Source organism: Heptranchias perlo, chromosome 2 (genome assembly GCF_035084215.1).
Source record: "Heptranchias perlo isolate sHepPer1 chromosome 2, sHepPer1.hap1, whole genome shotgun sequence".
In the NCBI taxonomy this organism is placed as follows: domain Eukaryota; kingdom Metazoa; phylum Chordata; class Chondrichthyes; order Hexanchiformes; family Hexanchidae; genus Heptranchias; species Heptranchias perlo.
The window spans coordinates 77,795,382-77,809,848 of NC_090326.1; the positions used below are offsets into that span (position 1 = coordinate 77,795,382).

Consider the following 14,467-nt stretch of genomic DNA (forward strand, 5'->3'; position numbering starts at 1 on the left):
AGACCATTGTTTCCCAAGTCATGTGCATACTGGAAATATTTTGTTTGCCTGTTGCCTTTTAGAATGTTAAGGAAATGCATGAAACAGACACTGAAGCTGCAGGAAAGCATCAGTATTGGGAGCAGAAAGAATAAAATGTTGAGATCAAGACAATTTGGGAGCTCAAAAACAGAATTTTGGGGGGTGGGGGGATTGGAGAGAAATGAGAAACCCAATTTCTTCGTACTTCATCCACTGGGAATTAAAACAGTGAGATCTTGAAACAAATCAGAAAGCCAACAGCCTCAGACTTTAAGATGTGTCATATCTGGATCATATCCAAAATTCTCTATTGATCAGACACAAAGTGTACAAATTGCTTATTAATATGTAAGAAGTTGAAACTCAGGGGAGAAATTTTGTCTAAAACTTAATCCAGTTTTTGACATTTCGAACACCAGAATCTAATGGATGTTGCAAACCAGCCATTATCATGTTTCTGATACCACCTGTTTTTAATGTTTACTGTGTAATGGAAGGGAAAGAAGAAAAAGTTGTATTGAACTGCAAATTATTAAAAGACGGAGCTCAGGACTGACCCCAGTTCAAATTAAACTATCTCTATCAGCTGCTTAACTCAATTTTCATCAGAAAAACCTAAAGGATTACAGCCATTAGAAAATTACTCTAACTGGGCAGCAAACTCTCAACATCATTAATTTATTTGGCACAATTTCAGAAATGCATACCACACACACTGCAACAGCAATTCAAAATTTGGATTTAAGTTGTCATTTGTTAAAGCCATATGTCAGAAACAAGATATTTGACACAGCTATAGCAACAAGGACATTTTGGTCATCTCCCACATTCAAAACAGTGCACCAGATAAAAATTTAATCTACGCAATGGGCTCTCTCTCATATCATAAGAATAAAGTCTTAGAGTCATTCACTATGCTCAGAGTACCTTAAATTACGAAATGTTTGATGAGAATAAAAATTAGGCTACAGCTTTAAATAAAACTACTTATTAAGCCTTTCTGCCACTGTAGGGTCACAGAAGAGGATTATAAAGATTACACAGCTAAAATCTTTTACACAGATGTCTCATTAAAAGGTTTTACATTAGGGGGAAAACAGTAATAAATGAAACAGGTTAACTAAAATTTAGGGCAGGCACCTTGCGCACACTTCTCTAGTAAATAAAACATAGTTGGATGTTTTAAAAAAAAATTATAGTATTTCAACTTAAAATAAAAAATACTTTCTACATTTCAAATGCTGGGGAATTTTGAGCTTCTATGACTAGATCTTTGTTTTTAGGATTTAATGAAACTGTTTGCTCCTCAGTGGATCATAGGACTCTAAACTGAAACTCAGTTCAGGGGTATTTGGAAAATGACACCATGTGTGTGATAATAAAACTTACAGAAGGCAGTTGACCATTACATAACTGTGGACAATTTGGACAGAAACTTAAAATGAGACACAAATTTATAATATTATTGGCAATTTATCACAATTCAAAATTTCAGATTTTTTGCAATATTAGCCTCATATCAAAATGCATAGACGATATATCAGTGATACATTTAGTGAGACTTTTTTAGCGAATTCCTGGGCAATCCTGTTTCTATCGATGTCAGTATTACACTACTATTAGGCGTGAGATAAAGCTAAAGCACAAGAGCTGATTCGTCATAGGAAAGTTATGCTGTTAAGACACTTCATTCTGAGTTAACATTGCTCAATTAATAACCTTGAATTAATTTGTGAACACTCCAAATTGGAGCAATGTGCTTAAGAGGAAGCACATTCCTGTCAAATTCCTTTTGTGAATCTCGACAAAAGGTCTGCCTTTATTGAATCCTTATGCAAGAGGAAGTGTAAGGCCAATATAGCTGCTCAATACATCATATTAAAATTATGTCTCAGAGTACCTGGAAGATGTTGTAAAAAGCTGAAAATTCTGCAGCCACTCAACGGTCCTTGCTCTGACCCATGTCGGTACTCTCCTGGCCAGCCTCCCATCTACCACCCTGCATAAACTTGAGCTCATGCAAAACCCAGCTGCCCATATCCTAACGCGCACTAAGTGCTGTTCACCCATCACCTGTGCTTGCTGACCTACATTGGCTGCCGGTCCGAGAACGCCTCAATTTTAAAATCATCATCCTGGTTTTCAAATCCCTCCATTGCCTTGCCCCTTCCTATCTATGTAACCTCCTCCAGCCCTACAACCCTCCGAGATCTCTGCGCTCCTCCAATTCTGGCCTGTTCGCATCCCCGATTTTAATCATTCCACCATCGGCGGCCGTGCCTTCAACTGCTTCGGCCCTCGGCTCTGGGAATTCCCTCCATAAACCTCTCTCTCCCCCTTAAGACGCTCCTTAATACCTACCTCTTTGACCAAGCTTTTGGTCACCTGTCCTAATAACTCCTTATGTGGGTCGGTGTCAAATTATGTTTGATAACACTCCTGTGAAGTGCCTTGGGACGTTTTACTATGTTAAAGGCGCTATACAAATGCAAGTTGTTGTTGTTGACTTTGCTGTAAATGAAAGACAGGTTCTTTTCTTCTGATTTTGGATTGTGAGGATGTTTTACCAACGTTAAAGCCAAAATGCACATTGAGCAACATTTTAGACTAAAGCATCAAACCTAATGCTTCTCCTTCCCAACTATTCTTAGTTTGTGTTATCTTATGGATAAGACAGAATATATTTCTTGCATTTAAACAGAGAGGGAAATAATACAGCAATCTCAAACAGAATCAAACCAGTAAACTGTTCGGATTTATTTTTGCTTCGGTCTATTCTGCAAGTGTTGACAAAGTTAGAGTCTAATAGAAGGCCATCTTCTGTTAGTCTGTTAGAATGAACAAACTTTGCAGGGAGAGAAGCTAATGATTCTTTTCAAATAGATTTTGAGGAAGACAATATAATAATTCTAAAAGTCTCATGACAAAAACCAAACTGAAGGAATTAAACACGAGCAACAGGAAAAGTAAAAAAGGGAATAAATATGGAACACCCCCTCAATTTAATAAAAAACGGCCAATACCAAAGAAACATCGCGTGCATGACTTTCTCCTAATTTTTGCTTTCAACAGGTTGAACATTTTGCCTAAATATTTAGAGACTTTCACAAGAATTTCTGACTAATAGTCAGCGTTATCCTGAATAAGTTTCTGCTTTAACTATTAATTTGTTTTTCTATCAACAGAATATCTAAACTACAAAAATAAACCTTGACAGAACATCAAAGTCACAGGTGCCAATAACAGCATTAGAGTATCGTGTACGCATTCTAGAAGAGCAGATACCTGTAAAATAGACAATTCTTGGAAGTTTTACTTTTAATGCTTCCTTAAGGTACAACTTGCACAAGTCCATCAACAATAAACCTCCCTTCAACAGAAGGTTTATTATTGGTCTATTGTACAAATTTTGTTTATACAGGAATTGTACAAGGAAATATGTAATTGTTGCCTGTACCTGAAAGTGTGGCTCTTTTAGAATTTTGGCCAGCTCTGTAGCAGTCTCATTGTGATGGGCTATAGAGCTGATGTCTTCAAGAATTTGCTTCACAAGGTCCACGTTATTCTCTCTCACAGCTTCCAGTTTGGTTTCTTCTAGTCGTTCATGAGCCTGCAGCAGACAAACATGGTAACACATACAACGTCTCACAATTATTCACAATATTTATTAATGACTTAGATGAAGGCATAGAAAGTCTCATATCTAAGTTTGCCGATGACACAAAGATTGGTGGCATTGTAAGCAGTGTAGATGAAAACATAAAATTACAAAGCAATATTGATAGATTAGGTGAATGAGCAAAACTGTGGCAAATGGAATTCAATGCAGACAAATGTGAGGTCATCCAATTTGGATCAAAAAAGGATAGAACAGGGTACTTTCTAAATGGTAAAAAGTTAAAAACAGTGGATGTCCAAAGGGACTTAGGGGTACAGGTACATAGATCATTGAAGTGTCATGAACAGGTGCAGAAAATAATCAATAAGTCAAATGGAATGCTGGCCTTTATATCTAGAGGGCTAGAGTACAAGGGGGCAGAAGTTATGCTGCAGCTAAACAAAACCCTGGTTAGACCGCACCTGGAGTACTGTGAGCAGTTCTGGGCACCGCTCCTTCGGAAGGACATATTGGCCTTGGAGGGAGTGCAGCGTAGGTTTATTAGAATGATACCTGGACTTCAAGGGTTAAGTTATGAGGAGAGATTACACAAATTGGGGTTGTTTTCTCTAGTGTTTAGAAGGTCAAGGGGTGATCTGATCGAAGTTTATGACATTAAGGGGAACAGATAGGCTGGATAGAGAGAAACTATTTCTGCTGGTTGGGGATTCTAGGAGTAGGGGGCACAGTCTAAAAATTAGAGCCAGACCTTTCAGGAGCGAGATTAGAAAACATTTCTACACACAAAGGGTGGTAGAAGTTTGGAACTCTCTTCCGCAAACGGCAATTGATACTAGCTCAACTGCTAAATTTAAATCTGAGATAGATAGCTTTTTGGCAATCAAAGGTATTAAGGAATATGGGCCAAAGGTAGAAATATGGAGTTAGATCACAGATCAGCCATGATCTCATCAAATGGCAGAGCAGGCACGAGGGGCTGAATGGCCTACTTCTGTTCCTATGTTTCTAACACGTTACTGGCCACTATACCAAAAGCAAAATACTGTGGATGCTGGAAATGTGAAATAAAAACAGAAAATGCTAGAAATACACAGCAAGTCAGGGAGCATCTGTGGAGATTCTGTTCTAACAAAAGGTCATCGACCTGAAACGTTAACTGCTTATTTCTCCACAGATGTGCCTGACTTGCTGAGCATTGCCAGCATTTTCTGGAGACAATTCTTGGATAGGTATAGGATAACAATAGCTATAACTTGAAATATTTAATTAACTTCTAGTCACAGAATTAATCTCAAAATCTGTAACCGGTTTTATCAAGCTATTTTGATAAACATTTTTTTTTAAAATCAACCTTTACAGCAGTCTGATATATTTGAGATTCAGTACGAACAATTATATACTAGTAACCACAGGCAAGTTAATATAATGTATTCTCTAGAAATGGGGTTCATATCAACCACTGTCTAACATTGTACTTTTCCATTACTTATCGATAATGGGTTAAACTTGGTGTCTGAAACTAACAAATAGAATTCATTTAATGCATACTTGATAATTGACTCTACTCCCAAATTTTGGTAATGCTTGGAAGTAGAACATTGTCTACTTCTGAAATGAGTTTTAGCAAAAACACTCCCAGGTTAGGTACCACAAAGATCAAATGTAAAGTTCCCTATATACTGTTCCAACAATGGACTTCATTCCCAACCTTTTACTAGTTTTTGGTTACATTAATCAGAGTTCTGATTTAAGTCAGTTATGAACAAATGTTATTAGAAAATGTGGTGGGGTGCTAGTGATCATTTTAAAATTAAGTCTTCATCTTTTTCCCTCCAAATTTCCCCCTAACTTTTCTACTATTTGCCTCTCTACTTTGTCACTATATGTCCACGTGTAAAACATATGCAGGTCTATCACTTGTGGATTGCTTGATACAATACCAAGGTAATATTAAGAAGAAAATCTCCAATCCACACTTGGAGCAAATGCTTGTGTTCACCACACACACCTCCATGTAAATAATATATACGAGACATTCTCAGAAAAGGATATTAAATTCAGTCAATGCCAATAAGCATTGCACTCTGGTCTAATTGTTACTCAAATCTTTCGTTGTTAAAAAGATGCTAAATTATAGGCTATAATTAGCTTAGAAAGCTAAGTGGGTGCTCAAAGACAGACAAGGTTAATTGTTTAATAAAAGATTAACAAAATTCAGTTTGCTGGATATACTCACCCTCCAAAAAAGAGCCATTGAAAAAAATACATGATTAAAGAAAACATCTTCAAAAACTGCAGTAGTCATATGAGCTGCATTCAAAAAATAAGTAGTACAATCCAATGTTCTTGGCTAGAACTTAATTTTTCACTTTATAGAACACATATGACTGCATTTTTTGTAAATTGTAAAGAGGACTGATCAAATATCTATTGGAAAGCTTATGGCACTGTCTCAGATTTCAAACTCAATTCCTGTAATCCTGTGAAGGATTTAAAAACAAATTCTCCTTACTAAATCAGCAGTATTACAATGCAGTATTAATATTACTGTCCTGATACAACAGTACAATCCATATTCAAAAACATTTCAACTACATTAAACAGCGGTCAAGCCAGTAGGTTAAAAGAAAGGTAAATTCTTCCCTCCCACCATCAAGGACACAGATAGTACATTTGTTAAAAAGACCCTCACATTTTAAAATAAAAAACAAATTCCAGTGCACAAGTCCTACTTTCATGAAGGTGTGTGTGTTTTTTTAAAAAATAAAGTTGACCTATAAACCAAGACGTGCAATGTCTGCACTGATGCAATGTCATTTTCTTATTTTCCCAGTCAACACATCACGTGGGTGCAATTAAACTGGATTTATAAGTACGTTCAGAAGTACAGGTGCTGGAAACAACACTATTAATGTTTACATCTAAAAAAGATGCTTTAAATATGACTAAGGAAAATTCTATTTGAACATATAGAGCAGCCTGATTGCACACTCCTAGCAGGGACAGGGACTCCGACATCACAGGAAATCATAGGCTCATAGCCCATGATTTTCTGTCCATTAAAATCAGACACTATGTGACCACAATTTCCTATGATGCACTCCGTGAGCACTATGTCCCAATGGGAGCACAGAAGTGGCACTAAAAATTTTAGATTAAGAATTGTAACGTTTTGATAAATTAATAGGACTCCAGCATGAGAAGCAGGAGCTTCTCATAATGGAGTATTTTTTTAATATTCGTTCATGGGATGTGGGCGTCACTGGCGAGGCCAGCATTTATCGCCCATCCCTAATTGCCCTGAAATTAATTTATCAAAACTGATTGTGGGGAAAGAAAGTTTACTTACCTGATAGAGTCATCTTTGTTCTTCAAACGATGTCCATTTGCCACACACCACAGGAGCAAAATCTAGCTCGATTGGTTCTCTGGAAACCACACACTCATCTCACACAACACCCTCATGAAATTCCGGATAGTCAGCACTGGACATGGTTTCCCAACCTAGCATCAAATTCCAGGATGTGGAGGATGGATATCAACTGAAGGTACGCAATCTTTCTTCATCACGCATCCTACACACCCCATTGGAGTCACAGAACTTTACAACTCAGGAAGCCATTCTACCTATTCCAGCTATGCCCAACTCTCAAAGAACTATCCATATACTCCCATTCCTCATCTCTTTCCCTATACTCTTTTACATTTATCTTCTTCAAATATTTAAAAAAGCTTTTTTGGATTTTTGCTTCCATCACTATTTCAGGAGGGCATTCCATCTCCTAACAATCCAATTATAAAATCTAATTGATTACAAGAGGTGGCATATTTTGTACAGAAATTACTCCCCCAGGACGACTTTCCTTCCCCCTTACAATTATGCCTACTTTAAAACAAATGTGCAAGAAAAAAAATTGGAAATGTCTTTACCACCATTGTACTTGTACTGTGGCTGGCACTCACTGTTTTCTGGACACAAGTAGAGTACTGTACTTATAATTGTTTTCCAATTCAATCGCAAGAGGCGAGATAAAAGGAGCAAACAGCACAAACGTGTTAACTGGGAAAACAAATCCCGTGGCTTTGTAGGATGCAGGAGTAGGGCACCACATGTGGCACCTCCTGCCTACAATGCTATTTTAGGTGCATGTGTTAAGCACATGGTAGCCACAGAACCAAATCAAGCTAGCTTGATTCCTATAGTGGGTGGAAGGTGCTTAAATAAAAGAATGCAGCTTTTACTTGGATTGCCAGGATTTATATGCTTACTTATATGAATAACTAGCTTTCAAAACTCATTAAAACTTCCCTTTTGAATTTCCCCCAAAACCTTATCCCAGTATGTCGGATGAAAACAGATTTTAACTCAGATCATGAATCTGAATCGGCAAGCTATAATAAACACATACTACATTTTGTTATTTTATTTACAAAAAATGTCATCCCAGTATCTCAACATCTGATGTGGCTATTTATTTATTTTACCACATCACAGCACACACAAAATGAAATAATGCATTGTTTTATAATAGTGGTATTGTGCCACGCAACACACAAGACCACTGATTTACAGTGACTGAATCACATTTTAGTATTAATACATTTTTTAAAAACGTGTTTTTACATAAATTCCATATCTCTGAAAACCATTCATGAACAACCTTGATTATTATGTTTCTTCACCTACATATTTAATTTTGATCTCTTACTTTAAAAGAAAATGCCCTGGATACACAAGAAGATAGTATGCAACATGTAGCAGATTGGAGGTGGGTATGTGGAGTTTAATAATAGTGGAGGGGGCAAGGTTATAAGGGGTTCTAGAATATAGCAATACCGTGGAGGGCAAGCCTACTGTTTCATAGCACTGGAGGGGTGAAATGTAGGAGATATAATCCATGGATCGAGCTATAGTTATATACATTTGTGTTGTGCATGCCTACAGCAGCATTTCCAGGCACCAGCTGCACTGATCTATGCCAACGTATAGATAGCAATCTAAAGAATCCCAGGTGTTTTTCCCTAATATTTAAAGCAGTTAAAATAAATATAACATTGCCACATTAACATGGGACTAGTGTGATCTGATTGGTAAGTGATGACTTCCTCCTATTCAAATGTATTTCTAAACAAGCTGAAATGATTGTGTCACTTTTATGGCAAACAGATAAACAACTGGTCAATTGTGACACTCCACATGAACTTTTCAAGTTATCCAAGGTCCATGTACAAGCAGCAGTTTCAGAGCCTCAGTATTTTGAAGCATTAGCTCCATGTTTGTTTTTACAACAGTGAGGGAAGTTTTGTCAGTCCTGTGTATTGTAAAGGTGACATCCATATTCATCGTTTATTTCAGTATTGGATTGAGGAACACAGCTAATAGTTCTGTTAACTGCCACTGACTCTAAGCTGAGTTTCAGACCTCATATCCTCTCCATCTCCACACCATCACCTGCCTCGACTCCCCGGCTCTGAAATGGTTATACATTCCTTTCACCTACTCCAGTGCTCTCCTTGCTGGCCTCCCATCCTCCATCCTCTTTAAATCCAACTTGTCCAAAACTCTGCTGCATGTAACCTATCCCACACCAAGTCCTGCTCGCCCATCACCCTGCCTTTGCTGACCTACATTGACTTCCTATCCCTAACACAAGTTTAAAATGGTCATCCTTGCCTTTAAATCCATCCATGGCTTTGCCCCACCCTATCTCATCCTCCTTGTATCTCCGTTTATTAACTGACTGCTTGTGTATTCCCTCCCAGCCCATCACCAGCAGCAGAGCCTAGTCGAAGTTAAAAACTTACTAAACCCATCTCTTTAACGAAGCCTTCTGTCACTTCTTCTAATCTCTGCTTTCCTGCCTCAAAGTCAGTTTTCCCTACACCTTCGGTGAAGCACCTTAGGACATTTTTTTATGTTAATGGCACTATATAAATTAATGTTACTGTAGTAAACAAGCCCCTATGAAATACAATTATGAGATAAAACATTTAAAAAGAACTGCAAGTACAGTACCTTGGCAAGAGATCTGACAATAGGACTCTCCATTATTCCTTTGAGGAAGATGAGGTCTATCTCCTTAGCTCCTGTAGAGATGGGAAACTCATTGAGGTTGTCCAACACCTGCTGCATTGCTGCTTAGGAGATATGAAAGTAAACTGAAAATTTGACACCAATTAGTGAAGCTGCCATAAGCAACCAGAATCATAGCTCAAAATTTTAAACTTGCTATTTATATTCAGATTATTTCAAGCAGACATCAGGCTTCATTAGTGGATGCCAGACTATTAAAATAATTCAAATTTTAAAATCATGCAGTATTTAATGATGCCATCATAATTCAGAAATTGCCTCAATAATTAGCCATCTTCAGTGCCAACTTAAAAAAAATTCTAACATAAATTAAGCTTATTTGCTCAGTGCAGTTTTACTGTTAGTCAACAACAAAAAGATGTTGGGCACTGCAAATAAGCTGAACTGTAGCTAAACTTGGGACCAAAGCACAATGTACTGCCATTAGCAGCCATTGGGAGCTGGAAAAAATAAAGTTTGAGGTAAAAAGGTAAGAGGAATAACCTAGTCCTGGCAAGCCCTCCCCTCCCCCACTAAAAGACTGAACACTTCCCTCTCCTGCACCAAATCCTTCTCCAACAATCACAAGGGGACACTACTAACTTTCTTCATTCCAGTCACAAACTCACCTGTTGCTTGCTGCCTTCACAACAGGTTCTAACAACATTCTGTCGTCACCGGTAGCATGTGCTAAACATAGCATCCATCTGATGAATGCTTTCTCAGTTCACAGTCCAGCCACTTTCTTTCCATTGAACACCTCCCCATCCTGCTCACAAATTGCTGCTTCTCACTCTTGGGATACAAACATTGCGTAGAAGCCCCACACATATGCACATCCCCATTAACAGCTACTCACTCCCTCTCCTCCTTCTACAGGATAAAATGGCTCACTGTGCAAGAGAGACGAACAGAACAAGTGGAGGGCCAGCTAGCATCCAGGTCCTCACCCAGATGCAGCTGGCAGCCGTTGATATCGTTGAGCAATCCACAGTGAAAAGCATCGGCGACTAGTTTGAAGGCTGTACTCAGCAGAGTATTTGCCTATTACTTGTACTCTTTCCTTGACCTGAAGCACTCAATCAGCTTGGCAACTTATAGTAATGCCAATCATCTGTTACCATGTAGCCTTTCAGTACCATTCTGACTCCTGTTCCTTTCCCCTTTTTCTAGCACCTTCTCAACACCTGGACCTGTTGGAAGAGGGCTCGAAGGAGGACAATCCTCCAGAAGAAGCCCCGTCACTCCCTCTGCCCCTCCCAAGCACCAGCACAGAGATTGGCACACTGGGTGAGTTAAAGAGATCTGTGCTTGGTGAAGCACTCAGCACGAGTGAGGAGCAGCAGCAAGTAGCAGAAAAGACAGCCCAGGAGACAATTTGCCGGAAGTTGGCCAACTGCTAATTGGCCAGCTTGCCACTACTGCTCCACTTCATGTAACCACAAGTGGCAAGAACGACACCCATAAGTTCTGAGCTTACTGAGAGTGCAGAAGCAGAATAAATGTGGAAAAAAAAGCAATCTCCAAGGCAAACTCACCTGTGGAAAATAAAAAAGAAATAGCAAAACAGATACCAATTATCTGTGCTTGCAGATGAGTGCCCCTTTAAATACTATTCCCAATTGCTATTTCAAAACCGATCCCACTGGATTTTACTCAGCAGGTTCAGCACTGGGCAGGACTTCGATTTCAGCATCTTATAATTGCAACAGGGTCCTAATGACATAATTTGCATTAGGACCGATTTTCATAAGAACATAAGAAATAGGAGCAGGAGTAGGCCATACGGCCCATCGAGCCTGCTCCGCCATTCAATAAGATCATGGCTGATGATCTACCTCAACTCCACTTTCCCACCCGATCCCCATAATGTCCAAATATTCGTCGATCTCAGTCTTGAATATACTCAACCACTAAGTATCCACAGCCCTCTGGGGTAGAGAATTCCAAAGATTCACAACCCTCAGTAAAGAATTTTTTCCTCATCTTGGTCCTAAGTGGCCGACCACTTATCTTGAGACTATAAGCCCTAGTTCTGGACTCTCCAGCCAGGGGAAAACAGCCTCTCAGCATCTACCCTGTCAAGCTCTCTTAGAATTTAAAACGTTTCAATGAGATCACCTCCCATTCTTCTAAACTCCAGAGAGTATAGGCCGATTCTACTCAATCTCTCCTCATAGGACAACCTTCTCACCCCAGGAATCAATCTAGTGGGATATTGGGATCAAGCAGGAAAATCGAGTTGAAGTTGAAAACCAGCCATGATCCTATTGAATGGTAGAGCAGGCTCGAGGGGCTGTATGGCCTACTCCAGCTGCTATTTCTTATGAACCTTTGTTGCACCCCCCCACCCCCTCCCCCCAAGGCAAGTATATCCTTCCTTAGGTAAGGAGACCAAAACTGTACACAGTACTCCAGGTGTGGTCTCACCAGAGCCCTACAGAATTGCAGCAAGACCTCCTTACTCTTATACTCCAACCCTCTTGCTATAAAGGCTAACATACCATTCGCCTTCCTAATTGCTTGCTGTACCTGCATGTTAACTTTGTGATTCATGTACAAGGACATCCAAATCCCTCTGACTACCAACATTTCTTAGTCTCTCACCTTTTAAAAGATATTCTGCTTTTCTATTATTCCGACCAAAATAGATAATTTCACATTTCCCCACATTATACTCCATCTGCCACCTTCTTGCCCACTCACTTAACCTGTCTATATCTCTTTGCATCCTCCTCACAGCTTACTTTCCCACCTAGTTTCATATCAGCAGCAAACTTGGTTACATTACACTCTGTCCTCTCATCTAAGTCATTGATATAGATTGTAAACAGCTGAGGCCCAAGCACTGATCCTTGCGGCACCCCACTAGTTACAACCCGCCAACCCGAAAATGACCAGTTTATTCCTACTCTCTGGTTAACGGACAGAAAACAATCCTCAATCCATGCTAATATATTACCCCCATTCCATGAGCCCTAATCTTGTGTAACCACCGCTTGTGTAGCACTTTACTGAATTCCTCTTGAATATCCAAATATACTACATCCACTGGTTCTCCCTTACGTACCCCTGCTAGTTACACCCTCAAAAAATTCTATTAGATTTGTCAAACACTATTTCCCTTTCATAAAACAGTGTTGACGCTGCCCGATCATATGATTTTCTAAGTGCCCTGTTACTACGTCCTTAATAGATTCTAGCATTTTCCCTACTACCGATGTCAGGCTAACTTGCCTATAGTTCCCAGTTTTCTCTCTCCCTCCTTTCTTGAATAACGGGGTTATATTTGCTACCTTCCAATCCACCAGGACCGTTCTAGAATCTAGAGCTTTTAGTCCCATTAATTTCTCCAGTACTTTTTCTTTACTAATCTTAATTACTTTTAAGTCCTCACTCTCATTCAACCCTTGGTTCCCCACTATTTCCGGCATGTTTTTTTGTGTCTTCAACTGCAAAGACATACACAAAATATTCGTTTAACGTCTCTGCATTTCCTTATTCCTATTTATAATTTCTCCGGTCTCAGCCTCTAAGGGACCCATATTTACTTTTGCTACTCTCTTCCTTTTCACATACTTGTAGAAGCTCTTACAATCTGTTTTTATATTTCTTGCTAGTTTACTCTCATTCAATTTTCTCCGTCTATCAATTTCTTGGTCATCCTTCGCTGATTTCTAAACCCTCCCAATCCTCAGGCTTACTACTCGTTCTGGCAACATGGTAAGCATCCTTAAATCTAATACTATTCTTAACTTCTCTAGTTAGCCATGGCATGTAGTAACAAGGCTCCCGCCTGCTTCAGGCGGGGTTGCGGACACCGAAAAACACTTGCACAGTTAAGATGGTGATAGGCGGGAACAGGGCGATAAGTCCTCCAATGCGATTTCATCACTCAGTTCATGCTGGGTGGAGAGTTAAAATCGCCCCTAATGTCGCCAAATTCACCACCCCCCCTCAACCCCAGTATAAAAATGGGATAATTTGGCAACTAAATTATAGAAATGGTCACTGAACTTACATAGAAATTGCAGCACAGAAACAGGCCATTTGGCCCATTTGGTCTATGCTAGCACTTCTGCTCCACTCGAGCCTCCTCCCAGCACTTAAGCCAACCCTATCAGCATATCCTTCTACTTATATCACGTATATTCTGGAACGTGGTTCAACATCAATAGCAGTTTTATAAAAATAAATTGTGCTCAAGGTGAGGGTTGTTAGTGCTGAGGAATGGAACTCTTCCCATTTCGGGCACCCAGCGTCAACAGCGAGCACTCGCAAGTCAGATACAGCACATCCAAATGCAGTGTAAAACTCCTTCAACTCTGCCTCTACAACATATCCCAGGTCCCTCAGAAAAGCATCACCTAAAGCATCAATGTGGCATTTCACTGCAGCAGCCTGCACTGGTTTTGAACCCAAAAGGTGAAAGGCCGCATCCAATCCACTGCACCACCCAGTTCTGTTCGGATCGGTTTAAGCATTTCTCAGAATAATCTTGAAAATAGCTGACCAGTGCAATTTTACCCAAGTGTTATCCGGAAAGGAAACACTACAGAGGGACTTTTTTCTGTCATCCATTGTTTTAAAATAGCAGAATCAATCAATATATAGTTCATTTGGATCAAATTGAAGCATTCAGCTTCAGCTGAACTGAAGACTTTGCTCCAGAAGTAGCTGCGCCTCTAGCCAAGCTGTTCCAGTACAGCTACAACACTGGCATCTACCTGACAATGTGGAAAATTGACCAAGTA

At 39.4% G+C, this 14,467-nt stretch overlaps 1 protein-coding gene across 2 annotated transcripts in view; it reads right to left on the reverse strand.

Moving 5' to 3' along the window:
• pals2b (protein associated with LIN7 2, MAGUK p55 family member b) overlaps positions 1-14,467 on the reverse strand; it is a 114,645-nt gene that overhangs the window by 28,629 nt on the left and 71,549 nt on the right. Inside the window, exons 2-3 of one of the 2 annotated variants that reach the window (XM_068003284.1) lie at positions 9,657-9,775; positions 3,479-3,631 (exon numbers count right to left, since the gene is read on the reverse strand). In XM_068003284.1, coding sequence (XP_067859385.1) covers positions 3,479-3,631; positions 9,657-9,773 — 270 coding nt within the window. In that variant the 5' untranslated portion in view covers positions 9,774-9,775. Of the gene's footprint in view, positions 1-3,478; positions 3,632-9,656; positions 9,800-14,467 lie in introns of both variants that reach the window. The other variant, XM_068003273.1, reaches the window with a different exon arrangement.